This window comes from Zea mays, chromosome 3 (assembly GCF_902167145.1).
Source record: "Zea mays cultivar B73 chromosome 3, Zm-B73-REFERENCE-NAM-5.0, whole genome shotgun sequence".
Lineage (NCBI taxonomy): Eukaryota > Viridiplantae > Streptophyta > Magnoliopsida > Poales > Poaceae > Zea > Zea mays.
Window position 1 is genome coordinate 178,977,587 of NC_050098.1, and position 13,441 is coordinate 178,991,027.

At 61.1% G+C, this 13,441-nt stretch overlaps 1 protein-coding gene across 1 annotated transcript; it reads right to left on the reverse strand.

Moving 5' to 3' along the window:
* Positions 1-11,682: 11,682 nt before the first annotated feature.
* LOC103650952 (protein NRT1/ PTR FAMILY 5.10) lies at positions 11,683-13,114 on the reverse strand (the record flags this gene model as incomplete). Its single annotated transcript, XM_023302102.2, has 2 exons — positions 11,683-12,558; positions 12,636-13,114. Coding segments are annotated over 2 exons (1,254 nt in total), but the record flags the coding sequence as incomplete, so codon positions are not given.
* Between the last annotated feature and the right edge of the window lie 327 nt (positions 13,115-13,441).

A 13,441-nucleotide genomic window follows, 5' to 3' on the forward strand; every position in this document is an offset into this window, starting at 1 on the left:
CCGACTGTTCCGACGGTAGCCGTAGCCTCGGCGACGAGGACTGCGGCCCAAGTCGCGAGTGCTTCCACGTCGATCTAGGGGGTCCCTACGAAGGCAACCATCTCGGCATGCCGGAGGATGGTGATCTCCCTAGGCCGGTGCCTCGCGTTGACATCCCACAGGAGCTAGCTGTGGTCCCCGTTCAGGCGGGGGGTCATGACCCACAGCTTGAGCAAATCCGCGGGGTGCAGGCCAGGCTCGACGAGGGAGCAGGAGCGCTTGAGCCGATCCACCGGGACGCCGAGCAGGCATGGGCGGGCCAACCCCCGGCCGGAGAAATACGTCATCTACCCCAGGGCTTCCAGCACCGCGTCGCCGACGACGTCAGGGTCAGGCCACCACCCGCATCTAGTGGGGTCGGCCAGAACCTGGCTGCAGCAGCGATGCTTCTCCGCGCGATGTCGGAGCCATCAACCACCGAGGGGCGGCGAATCCAGGGGAGCTCAAGAATCTCCTGGAAGGCGCCGCGGTCCGACGGGCCGAGAGCTCTGCCTCCCGAAGGCAGGGGCACCCCTCGGAACCTCATGCCGCGACTTCCCGATTTATGCGGGAAGCCTCGGTCTACACCGGACGCATGCGCAACACCGCGCCTGCGGCCCCGGGTCGCCTCGGCAACGAGCACCATCACCGCGACCGTCGGGCCCACCTCGACGAGAGGGTGCGCCGAGGCTACCACCCCAGGCGTGGGGGGCGCTACGACAGCGGGGAGGATCGGAGTCCCTCGCCCGAACCACCGGGTCCGCAGGCCTTCAGCCGGGCCATACGACGGGCGCCGTTCCCGACCCGGTTCCGACCCCCGACTACTATCACGAAGTACTCGGGGGAGACGAGACCGGAACTGTGGCTCGTGGACTACCGTCTGGCCTGCCAACTGGGTGGAACGGACGATGACAACCTCATCATCCGCAACCTCCCCCTGTTCCTCTCCGACACCGCTCGCGCCTGGTTGGAGCACCTGCCTCCGGGGCAGATCTCCGACTGGGACGACCTGGTCCAAGCTTTCGCCGGCAATTTCCAGGGCACGTACGTGCGCCCCGGGAATTCCTGGGACCTCCGAAGCTGCCGACAGCAGCCGAGAGAGTCTCTCCGGGACTACGTCCGGCGATTCTCGAAGCAGCGCACCGAGCTGCCCAACATCACCGACTCGGATGTCATCGGCGCGTTCCTCGCCGGCACCACCTGCCGCGACCTGGTGAGTAAGCTGGATCGCAAGACCCCCACCAGGGCGAGCGAGCTGATGGACATCGCCACCATGTTCGCCTCCGGCCAAGAGACGGTCGAGGCTATCTTCCGGAAGGACAAGCAGCCCCAGGGCCGCCCATCGGAAGATGTCCCCGAGGCGTCAACTCAGCGCGGCGCCAAGAAGAAGGGCAAGAAGAAGTCGCAAGCGAAACGCGACGCCTCCGACGCGGACCTTGTCGCCGCCGCCGAGTACAAGAACCCTCGGAAACCCCCCGGAGGTGCCAACCTCTTCGACAAGATGCTCAAGGAGCCGTGCCCCTACCACCAGGGGCCCGTCAAGCACACCCTTGAGGAGTGCGTCATGCTTCGGTGCCACTTCCACAGGGTCGGGCCACCCGCGGAGGGTGGCAGGGCCCGCGATGACGACAAGAAGGAAGATCACCAGGCAGGAGAGTTCCCCGAGGTCCGCGACTGCTTCATGATCTACGGTGGGCAAGCGGCGAACGCCTCGGCTCGGCATCGCAAGCAAGAGCGTCGGGAGGTCTGTTCGGTGAAGGTGGCGGCGCCAGTCTACCTAGACTGGTCCGACAAGCCCATCACCTTCGACCAAGCCGACCACCCCGACCACGTGCCGAGCCTGGGGAAATACCCGCTCGTCGTCGACCCCGTCATCGGCGACGTCAGGCTCACCAAGGTCCTCATGGACGGAGGCAGCGGCCTCAACATCATCTACGCCGAGACCCTCGGGCTCCTGCGTGTCGATCTGTCCTCTATCCGGGCAGGCGCTGCGCCCTTCCATGGGATCATTCCCGGGAAGCACGTCCAGCCCCTCGGACAGCTCGACCTTTCCGTCTGCTTCGGAACACCCTCCAACTTCCTAAGGGAGACCCTGACGTTCGAGGTGGTCGGGTTCCGAGGAACCTACCACGCGGTACTGGGGAGGCCATGCTACGCGAAGTTCATGGCCGTCCCCAACTACACCTACCTGAAGCTCAAGATGTCGGGCCCCAATGGGGTCATCACCATTGGCCCCACGTACAAACACGCGTTCGAATGCGACGTGGAGTGCGTGGAGTACGCCGAGGCCCTCGCCGAGTCCGAGGCCCTCATCGCCGACCTAGAGAGCCTCTCGAAGGAGGTGCCAGACGTGAAGCGTCATGCCGGCAACTTTGAGCCAGCGGAGGCGGTTAAGTCCGTCCCCCTCGACCCCCGCAGTGATGCCTCCAAGCAAGTCCGGATCGGCTCCGAGCTCGGTCCCAAATAGGAAGCAGTGCTCGTCGACTTTCTCCGCGCGAACGCCAACGTCTTCGCGTGGAGTCCCTCGGACATGCCCGGCATACCGAGGGATGTCGCCGAGCACTCGCTGGACATCCGATCCGGAGCCCGACCCGTCAAGCAGCCTCTGCGCCGATTCGATGAGGAGAAGCCCAGAGCCATAGGCGAGGAGATCCATAAGCTAATGGTGGCAGGGTTCATCAAGGAGGTATTCCATCCCGAATGGCTTGCCAACCCTGTGCTTGTTAGAAAGAAAGGGGGGAAATGGCGGATGTGTGTAGACTACACTGGTCTCAACAAAGCATGTCCGAAGGTTCCCTACCCTCTACCTCGCATCGACCAAATCGTGGATTCCACTGCTGGGTGTGAAACCCTGTCTTTCCTCGATGCCTACTCGGGGTATCACCAAATCAGGATGAAAGAGTCCGACCAGCTCGCGACTTCTTTCATCACACCCTTCGGCATGTACTGCTATGTCACCATGCCGTTCGGCTTGAGGAATGCGGGCGCGACGTACCAGCGGTGCATGAACCATGTGTTCGACGAACACATCGGCCGCACGGTCGAGGCCTACGTCGATGACATCGTAGTCAAGACGAGGAAAGCCTCCGACCTCCTTTCCGACCTTGAAGTAACATTCCGATGTCTCAAGGCGAAGGGCGTCAAGCTCAATCCCGAAAAGTGTGTTTTCGGGGTGCCCCGAGGCATGCTCTTGGGGTTCATCGTCTCCGAGCGGGGCATCGAAGCCAACTCGGAGAAGATCGCAGCTATCACCAGCATGGGGCCCATCAAGGACTTGAAAGGCGTACAGAAGGTCATGGGATGCCTCGCGGCTCTGAGCCGCTTCATCTCACGCCTCGGCGAAAGAGGTCTACCTCTATACTGCCTCTTAAGGAAGGCCGAGTGCTTCACTTGGACCCCTGAGGCTGAGGGAGCCCTCGGGAACCTGAAGGCGCTCCTCACGAAGGCGCCTATCTTGGTACCCCCAGCTGCCAGAGAAGCCCTCTTGGTCTACGTCGCCGCGACCACTCAGGTGGTTAGCGCCGCGATTGTGGTCGAGAGGCAAGAGGAGGGGCATGCATTGCCCGTTCAGAGGCCAGTTTACTTCGTCAGCGAGGTACTGTCCGAAACCAAGATCCGCTACCCACAAGTTCAGAAGCTACTGTACGCGGTGATCCTAACGCGGCGGAAGCTGCGACACTACTTCGAGTCTCACCCGGTAACTGTGGTGTCATCCTTCCCCCTGGGGGAGATCATCTAGTGCCGGGAGGCCTCGGGTAGGATTGCAAAGTGGGCGGTGGAAATCATGGGCGAGACGATCTCGTTCGCTCCTCGGAAGGCCATCAAGTCCCAGTTCTTGGCGGACTTCGTAGCTGAATGGGTCGACACCCAGCTACCGACAGCTCCGATCCAGCCGGAGCTCTGGACCATGTTCTTCGACGGGTCGCTGATGAAGACAAGAGCCGGCGCAGGCCTACTCTTCATCTTGCCCCTTGGGAAGCACCTACGCTACGTGCTACGCCTCCATTTCCTGGCGTCCAACAATGTGGCCGAGTATGAGGCTCTGGTCAACGGGTTGCGGATCGCCATCGAGCTAGGGGTCCGACGCCTCGACGCTCGCGGTGACTCGCAGCTCGTCATCGACCAAGTCATGAAGAACTCCCACTGCCGCGACCCAAAGATGGAGGCCTACTGCGATGAGGTTCGGCGCCTGGAAGACAAGTTCTACGGGCTCGAGCTCAACCACATCGCCCGGCGCTACAACGAGACTGTGGACGAGCTGGCTAAAATAGCCTCGGGGCGAACGACGGTTCCCCCAGACGTCTTCTCCCGGGATTTGCATCAACCCTCCGTCAAGATCGACGACACGCCCGAGCCCGAGGCGTCCTCGGCCCAGCCCGAGGCACCCTCGGCCCAGCCTGAGGTACCCTCGGCTCAGTCCGAGGCACCCTCGGCTCGGCCCGAGGCATCCTCGTTCAGCCCGAGGTACCCTCGGCCCCCGAGGGCGAGACGCTGCACGTTGGGGGGGAGCGAAGTGGGGTCACGCCTGATCAAAACTAGCAGACCCCGTACCTGCAATATCTCCACCGAGGAGAGCTACCCTCCAACCGAGCCGAAGCTCGGCGGCTGGCGCGACGCGCCAAGTCGTTCGTCTTGCTGGGAGATGAGAAGGAGCTCTACCACCGCAGCCCCTCGGGCATCCTCCAGCGATGCATCCCCATCGCCGAAGGTCAGGAACTCCTGCAAGAGATACACTCGGGGGCTTGCGGCCATCACGCAGCACCTCGAGCCCTTGTCGGGAACGCTTTCCGACAAGGCTTCTATTGGCCAACGGCGGTGGCCGACGCCACTAGAATTGTCTGCACCTGTGAAGGGTGTCAGTTCTACGCAAGACAGACCCACCTGCCCGCTCAGGCTCTGCAGACGATACCCATCACCTGGCCTTTCGCTGTGTGGGGTCTGGATCTCGTCGGCCCCTTGCATAAGGCACCCAGGGGCTACACGCACCTGCTGGTCGCCATCGACAAATTCTCCAAGTGGATCGAGGTCCGACCTTTGAACAGCATCCGGTCCGAGCAGACGGTGGCGTTCTTCACCAACATCATCCATCGCTTCGGGGTCCCGAACTCCATCATCACCGACAACGGCACCCAGTTCACCGGCAGAAAGTTCTTGGACTTCTGCGAGGATCATCACATCCGGGTGGACTGGGCCGCCGTGGCTCATCCCATGTCAAATGGGCAAGTAGAGCGTGCCAACGGCATGATTCTACAAGGGCTCAAGCCTCGGATCTACAACGACCTCAACAAGTTCGGCAAGCGATGGATGAAGGAACTCCCCTCGGTGGTCTGGAGTCTGAGGACAACGCCAAGCCGAGCCACGGGCTTCACGCCGTTCTTCCTAGTCTACGGGGCCGAGGCCGTCTTGCCCACAGACCTGGAATACGGCTCCCCGAGGACGAGGGCCTACACCGACCAAAGCAACCAAGCTAGCCGAGAAGACTCGCTGGACCAGCTGGAGGAGGCTCAGGATAAGGCCTTACTACACTCGGCGCGATACCAGCAGTCCCTGCGACGCTACCACGCCCGAGGGGTCCGGTCCCGAGACCTCCAGGTGGGCGACCTGGTGCTTCGGCTGCGACAAGACGCCCGAGGGTGGCACAAGCTCACGCCTCCCTGGGAGGGGCCGGTCGTCATCGCCAAAGTTCTGAAGCCTGGAACATACAAGCTGGCCAACAGTCAAGGCGAGGTCTACAGCAACGCTTGGAACATCCAACAGCTACGTCGCTTCTACCCTTAAGATGTTTTCAAGTTGTTCATATACCTCGCTCCCACGCAAAGTTTAGTCATCAAGGAAGGGTCAGCTTTGCCTCGGCAAAGCCCGACCCTCCCTCGGGGGCTAAAAGGGGGGGAACCCCTCTGCGTCGAATTTTTTCCTCGAAAAAAGGTCCTTTCTGCCAGAATGTCTTTCGTGCTTTTTGACTACTTCGAAAGTGGATCCTGAAAACGACGGAGTACACGTAAGCAGCCAAGGCTGACCGAGCCGAGGGACTCCTACGCCTCCGGGATACGGATACCTCACTCATCACCTTCTGCGATAAGTAACTCACGTTCGGATAAGTGATTCCACGGACCGAACAAGTCTTCACGTTCGGAAGCTCTTCTGCCGAAGCGATTGTTTGAGCCTTCTCGACTGCGTCGGGAACAGAACCCCATGGACGGGCAAGAGTGCGCGTATGCGGCAAGGCCGACCAAGCTGAGGGACTCCTAAGCCTCCGGGATACGGATACCTCACTCATCACCTTCCGTGAGAAGCAACTCTCGCTCGCGCAAAACAATTCTGTTACCAACAAAAAAGTCCAGATACTCGAAACAAGAGGAAAAGAGACGCAGCTTTACAACACGGCGAAGGTGTGTTTAGGCCTCGGCGGCCGCAGAAAACACACGCTACAAGATAATCCGATCCTGCAGGCTCGGATCTCGACGACTGAAGGGAGCAGCGGCACCCTCGGCATCGACGACACCTTCGGCGAGGTCCGACCTAGCCTCGGACGGAGACGCGGTCCGAGGATCTCCACTCTAAAGGACGACGTCATCGCCACGCCCGGGCCATCGTCGCCAGGGTCTTCTCCGGGAATCCGGCCCGAGCAGGCGGCTCGGCTGGTCAACTCCGGTGTCGGTCCCGCTAACGGACGACCCGGCTAGGCTCCGGCCAACCAGGTTTCCTTTTCGAGCCAACCCCGCCTCTGTTCATGGTGACACCGCTACCCCTGGCCTCGGCTCATCGAAGAGCGGCCGAGGGGTTCCTTTAACTAAGCTAGAGAAGCCTCGGACAACAAGGCCGACCGAGCCGAGGGACTCCTACGCCTCCGGGATACGGATACCTCACTCGTCACCTTTACACGGGGCGACTCACGCTTGGTGAAGCGGTTCAGACAACCAACAGGCGAGTCTTAGTGCTCGAAAATAAGGAAAAAACACGGCTTCGTGCCGAAAATACATACATGTTCAGGCCTCGACAGCCACAATGAACAAAAACACTGGCATTCAAAGTGCCATTACAAACGGAACTCCGGTTCCACCTCCGCAGGTACGAACAACCCCACTCGATGGGGGGGGCCTGCGGAGCAACAGAAGACCGACGAACGGCGCGTTGTCGCCCGCTCCAGCAGCGGCGACGACGACGACTTCTGCTCCGGGGGGCCGAACAGCGGCAGCGCTGACCCCAGGGCGGATGCTGCTGCCAAGAGGCCCCCGCCCATGCCCAAACTCGTGAGGCAAGGACGGGCAGAAGGCCGTAGAGTTGGAGGTCGGTCCGTGGGTGGCCCTGGCTATCTCGTCGACGGAAGAACCTCTTCCAGCTGTCGTGGCAGACGCCGGCGCCGGAGCGGCTCCGAAGCCACTCGCGTCCGAGAGCCAGGCACGCTGCAGCTGCCAGCGCCACGGACGACGACCGCCCTTTCCCTCCGATCACTGAGGGAAGGAGCGGGCCACTGCCCACGCAGGGGCCGACCCCAACTCGGCTCACTCCCCTCCCCAGCCCTGGTGATGAAAATCCTTGAGGCTGAGGGAGGGGCAGAGGCCGCAGCCCGGCTCGCTTTCCCCCACCATCAAACTGGAGGTCACCATCTTGGGTGACCGCCGGCGGAGGGGTGCAGCCGGGCTGCATGATGAAAATCCTTGAAGCCGAACGATGGCTGAAAGGTACCCACTCCCACGGAGTTGCGTCCTCCAACGACGAGGCGGAAAGACGGCGGATATCCCCCATCCGGGGGCTTGGAAGGTGGAAAGACACGATGCATAAGGGAGCGCGAAGACAGGTCGCCTTCCAAAGGGGGTCACCCTCCTTTTAAAGCCGACTCTCCCTGCTTGCGTCCCCAGCCGTCGCGGGCTGAGTCTTCTCCAACACACTCCAAGGTCCTCCCCCTACGACGCGGGGGCTGGGTCCCACACGTCATGCAAGCCGGCTCAGAGCAGAAGAAGCCAAACCGCCGTGCGCGGTGCGTACAACTACCCAGCGGTTACAAGCGACCCTCCACTTTTGCCCAGACCAGCGGGCGAAAGGGCGGGCAGCCATGCAGGCAGCATGCAACCGCGCCGAGTGGGCGCGCTTCTCCGACTCTCAACACGCCCGGCGTGGAGGCCCAGGCCCACGCGTCATGCAACCGGCGCGCCAAATGCTTCGTGCATGCAACTGCACCGCCACTTGCGCCACTACCGCGCCTCCTCGACTGCGGAACCAACACCGCGACTCGAGGCGACCCAGCGCGCGACCCAGCAGCGCCAGCCTGGCGCGACGGTCAATGCGGCCAAAAGTGGGCCGGCAGTAATGGCGGTGGCAGGCGGGCAGGAGCAGCGGCCACGTCGTCAGCCAAGCTCACGTCCCGTCCGGGGGCAGCGAGAGAACCCTCTCGCACGGCGTGAAGACAACGCGCCCGTGATCCGTTCCTCGAACGGCTCGCGCACGCACAACGACCACCCCGCCAACCACTCGCCCCGTCGCATTAACTCCGCGACGGGACAGGCGGCGCCTCTGGCAGGAGAAGCGGGCGACGCTTCGCCTTCGCCATAATGACCGCGTCAAAAAAGGTACGCCGCGTCGTTCGATTTCGTATCCTTTTCCTTTTCCCCCTTTCTCTCTCTTGCAACAGGGACCGGGAAAGGGGGATAACCCGAAAGGGATCCTTCCCTGTGAAGGAACCAGGCTCCGAGCCTCCCTACTAATCAGAGGTTCGAAGGCTGGCCCCTCGGAAGGGTTCGACAGCCTCCTCAGATCGTGTGGGCCCTACACCCACTACTGGTCAGAGGTTCGAAGGTCGGCCCCTCGGAAGGGTTCCACGGCCGCCTCAGGCTACTCGGGCTCCGCGCCCACTATTGATCAGGGGTTCGAAGGCTGGCCCCCGAAGGGTTCACAACCGCCTCAGACGCCGAGCGAGGGATGACCATGGGTACGTTCGATACATAACCAAGGCTCGGGCTATGCTCCCGAGGTACCCTAGGACATTTCCGAGACCAGCGGGAACGATCTTGTAACGGAATCCCATCAGAGGGAGGCATCGAGCCCTCGGACCCCGTCGCCAGGGGACCGGGTCCGGCAGATCACCCGCGGGTACTTTTGGGCATGCCTCTGGGCCCCTAGCCGACCCCTAACGAACGGGGCACGGACGTCCACTCGGATTACCCGCTTGCAGCTCACCGGAGACACCATGTTCGGCGCCCATCGAGGGCAACATGGCGCTTTCCCCCCTCCTCCTTGCGGAAAGGCGACGCAGGGGCGTATGTAAAAAAGCTGAGTCTGTCCCTGATCGCCCTCTCGCCCTGTGCAGAGGCTCGGGGGCTGCTCTCGCAAACCCGGCTCCGGCCGAACCGTTGACAGCGTCAACATACCAGCCCGAGAACTTGGGACCCGACCGTACACCCGGGCTACGGCCAGCTCGCATGAGGGAACGACCAGACCAGCCGCAGCGTTACGCGAGGCATTAAGACCTCGGAGGAGTGAAACCACTCCTCCGAGGCCTCGGGGGCTACACCCAGCGGGTGCGCTCGCGCGCACCCACCGGAACAAAACGCAACCGAGAAAGGCTGGTCCCCTTGCAAAAAAGTGCGACGAAAGCCTCCAAGCGAGTGCTAACACTCCCTTTGAGGCTTGGGGGCTACTGTCGGGGACCATAATTAGGGGTACCCTCAAGGCTCCTAATTCTCAGCTGGTAACCCCCATCAGCATAAAGCTGCAAAGGCCTGATGGGTCCGATTAAGTCAGGGATCGGTCCATACGAGGGACTCGATCACGCCTCGCCCGAGCCTAGCCTCGGACAAGGGCAGCCGACCCCGGAGGATCTCCGTCTCGCCCGAGGCCCCCCTCCAACGGCGAATGTGTTCCCGGCTCGCCCGAGGCCCTGTCTTCGCTAAGAAGCAACCCTGACCAAATCGCCGCGCCGACTGACCAAGTCGCAGGAACATTTAATGCAAAGGTGGCCTGACACCTTTATCCTGACGCGCGCCCCCAGTCGGCAGAGCCGAAGTGACCGCCGTCACTTCGCCGCTCCACTAACCGGCCTGACAGAAGGACAGCGCCGCCTGCGCCACTCCGACTGCGATGCCACTTAACAGAGTGAGACTGACAGGTAGTCAGGCCCTGCCGAAGGCACCATAGGAAGCTCCGCTCCGCCCGACCCAGGGCTCGGACTCGGGCTCAGTCCCGGAAGACGGCAAACTCCGCCCGACCCAGGGCTCGGACTCGAGCTAAGTCCCGGAAGACGGCGAACTCCGCCCGACCCAGGGCTCGGACTCGGGCTAAGTCCCAGAAGACGACGATCTCCGCTCCACCCGACCCAGGGCTCGGACTCGGGCTAAGTCCTGGAAGACGGCGAACTCCGCCCGACCCAGGGCTCGGACTCGGGCTAAGTCCCAGAAGACGACGATCTTCGCTCCGCCCGACCCAGGGCTCGGACTCGGGCTAAGTCCCGAAAGACGGCAAACTTTGCCCGACCCAGGGCTCGGACTCGGGCTAAGTCCCAGAAGACGACGATCTCCGCCTCGCCCGACCCAGGGCTCGGACTTGGGATCGGCCCCAGAAGACGACGATCTCCGCCTCGCCCGACCCAAGGCTCGGACTTGGGCTCGGCCCCAGAAGACGACGAACTCCGCTTCGCCCGACCCCAGGGCTCGGACTCCACCCCGGCATCAGCCAGCGATCTCCGCCTCGCCCGAACCTGGGGCTCGGACCCGACCTCGGCCACGGAAGATAGACTCGACCTCGGCTTCGGAGGAGCTTCCACATCGCCCAACCTAGGGCGCAGACCAGCCATGTCAACAGGAGGCGCCATCATCACCTTACCCCGAGCTGACTCGGGCCGCAGGGAACAAGACCGGTGTCCCATCTGGCTCGCTCCGCCAGATAGGCAATGATGGCGCCCTGCATACTCTGTGACGACGGCGGCTCTCAGCCCCCTTACGGAAGCAAGAGGACGTCAGCAAGGATTCAACCGCTCCGACAGCTGTCCCTCCGCCAGGCTCCATCGCTCCTCCGACGGCCACGACATCACACCAGCTGGGTGCCAAAGTCTCTCCGGCTGCCACAACGGCATGTACTTAGGGCGCTAGCTCTCCTCCGCTAGACACGTAGCACTCTGCTACACCCCCCATTGTACACCTGGATCCTCTCCTTACGTCTATAAAAGGAAGGACCAGGGCCCTCTTAGAGAGGGTTGGCCGCGCGGGGACGAGGACGAGGTACGCGCTCGCTTGAAGCCGCTCGCTCCCTCTCCCGCGTGGACGCTTGTAACCCCCTACTGCAAGTGCACCCGACCTGGGCGCGGGACGAACACGAAGGCCGCGGGATTCCCACCTCTCTCACGCCGGTCTCCGGCCGCCTCGCTCTCCCCCTTCGCGCTCGGCCTCGCGCTCGACCCATCTGGGCTGGGGCACGCGGCGACATTCACTCGTCGGCTCAGGGACCCCCGGTCTCGGAACGCCGACAATATTTTATTCGCATATAGCAACACGAGTTTTTTTTGCGTATTTTGTCCTTGCTCATGCGTACCCGAGAAAGTTTTGCGGTCGATCACTCATCTCAAATTGTTTCAAGTCAAACACGTTTAAGGTTTTTTTAGATATTTTTCCGAAAAAAGATAAACTTTTTTGGTATGGTTACTATATTAATTCTTTTAAGTTTTGGGACATGATATCACGACCAGAATATCACAATTACATTCTATGATGTTACCCCTATTCTTTAACATAAGCTCAAAGTATTTTTATACTTGCAAAGTTTCAATAATCATGGGTTCACAGCTCTTCTTTCTTTGTGTAGACGTATCGATTTGCAAAATGCAAGAACGCGGCTACCTCCAGAGCCGCGAGCCCGGCGAGGAGCCCGTAGAAGTAGTCGAGGTGCGCTCGGTTGAGATTGTCAGAGAACCAGCTGTCGCCTCTCCTTCTCGTCGCCCAGTCGATGACGGACACAAGGATGCTGCTGGCGTAGCTTCCCACCCCAAAGATGCTCAGGCACAACGCGAGCCCGACGCTGCGGAGAGTGTCAGGCACCTGGTCGTAGAAGAACTCCTCGAGCCCAACCTGACCCAGCACACCGGCGAGGCCGATGAGAACATACTGCGGAATCATCCACCACAAACTCATCGGCACAGCCTCGTCCGGCCGGTCGACCAGGCCCGCGTCTCTGGCCACGCGGAGCCGCCTGACTTCCACGAGCGCCGCGACGGCCATGGCGACGCAGGACGTGGCCATGCTGGCGCCGATGCGCTGGAGCATCGTGATGCCCGAGGCGTGCCCGGTGAGGCGCCTGGCGAGCGGCACGATGACGCGGTCGTACAAGGGGAGCATGACGATGAAGGTGACGTTGCTCAAGCACTGGAGCGCAGCAGGCGGCACAACGATGCCCGTCGCCGTGCCAAGGTGCCTGTCCAATATGCTGGCCTGCTTGGTGAACAGAGTGGACACTTGCGAGAAGATGGCCGCGAAGACTAAGCTCGTCAGCCATATCGGGAGCAGTTTAGCTATGACTATGAGCCCGCCGCCCTCAGGCTGTGGAGTTAGAACAAGCCTGCACAGCCAATCAAGAAACTCAGTCAGCACAAGACAACAGAATGCAGAAAAGTGTTTGCTCTTGCCCGTGTTCACCTTTCAGTTGGAGTGGCGTCCTTGCGACGGAAGACCCTGGCGGCCCACGCCCGCACGGTCACAGCGAACGTGCCGCCATCGGCGGGTTGCTTGGCACGGTATGTCCGCGTGCCAAGTAAGAAGACGGCAAGGCATAGCAGCATCGCGGTCCAGCACGCGCCGAACCCCAAGGTCCAGCCCGCGTTGTCCTGGACGTAGCTCAGCCCAGCCGACGCGATGGCGTAGCCCCAGGATATGGAGAAGTGGAACCAGTTGAAGTAGGAGCTCCGGAACGCGGGCGCGCTGGGGTTGGCGTCGTCGCTAGGCGTGAACTGGTCCGCGCCGAAGGCTTCCCCACATGGCCCGTAGAAGCCTTGCGCCAGAGCCAGCAGGTAGAGCGCGACGTAGAACAGGATCAGCCGGGCAGGAGACGCCGACGGCGACGAGATCGCCGTTGGCATCATGGATGAGGCCGTCAGCATTCCCAAGCTCTGTGGTAATTAAAGTAAGAGTATCAATTGCCAAACATGGTATCACTTATTAATGCCCGGTTCTGTAGTAGTAAGCAGGAATTCCTAAAATTTTCGACATGACAGCATGTGTGACATCTCTGATCTCACTGACAGTACTGAAAACCTTATAATTTTTACAAAAACATTGACAAATTTGGTAGTACCTCAGCCCTAGAATATACTTACTTTAGGTTTTTATCAAAGATAAAACAATTTTAATGCTGATCAAATCTATAGACAGACAATTAACATCTATAACACTAAAAAAGTTATATTGTCAAACTTTATTTTCATCATTAATCAAACGATACTATT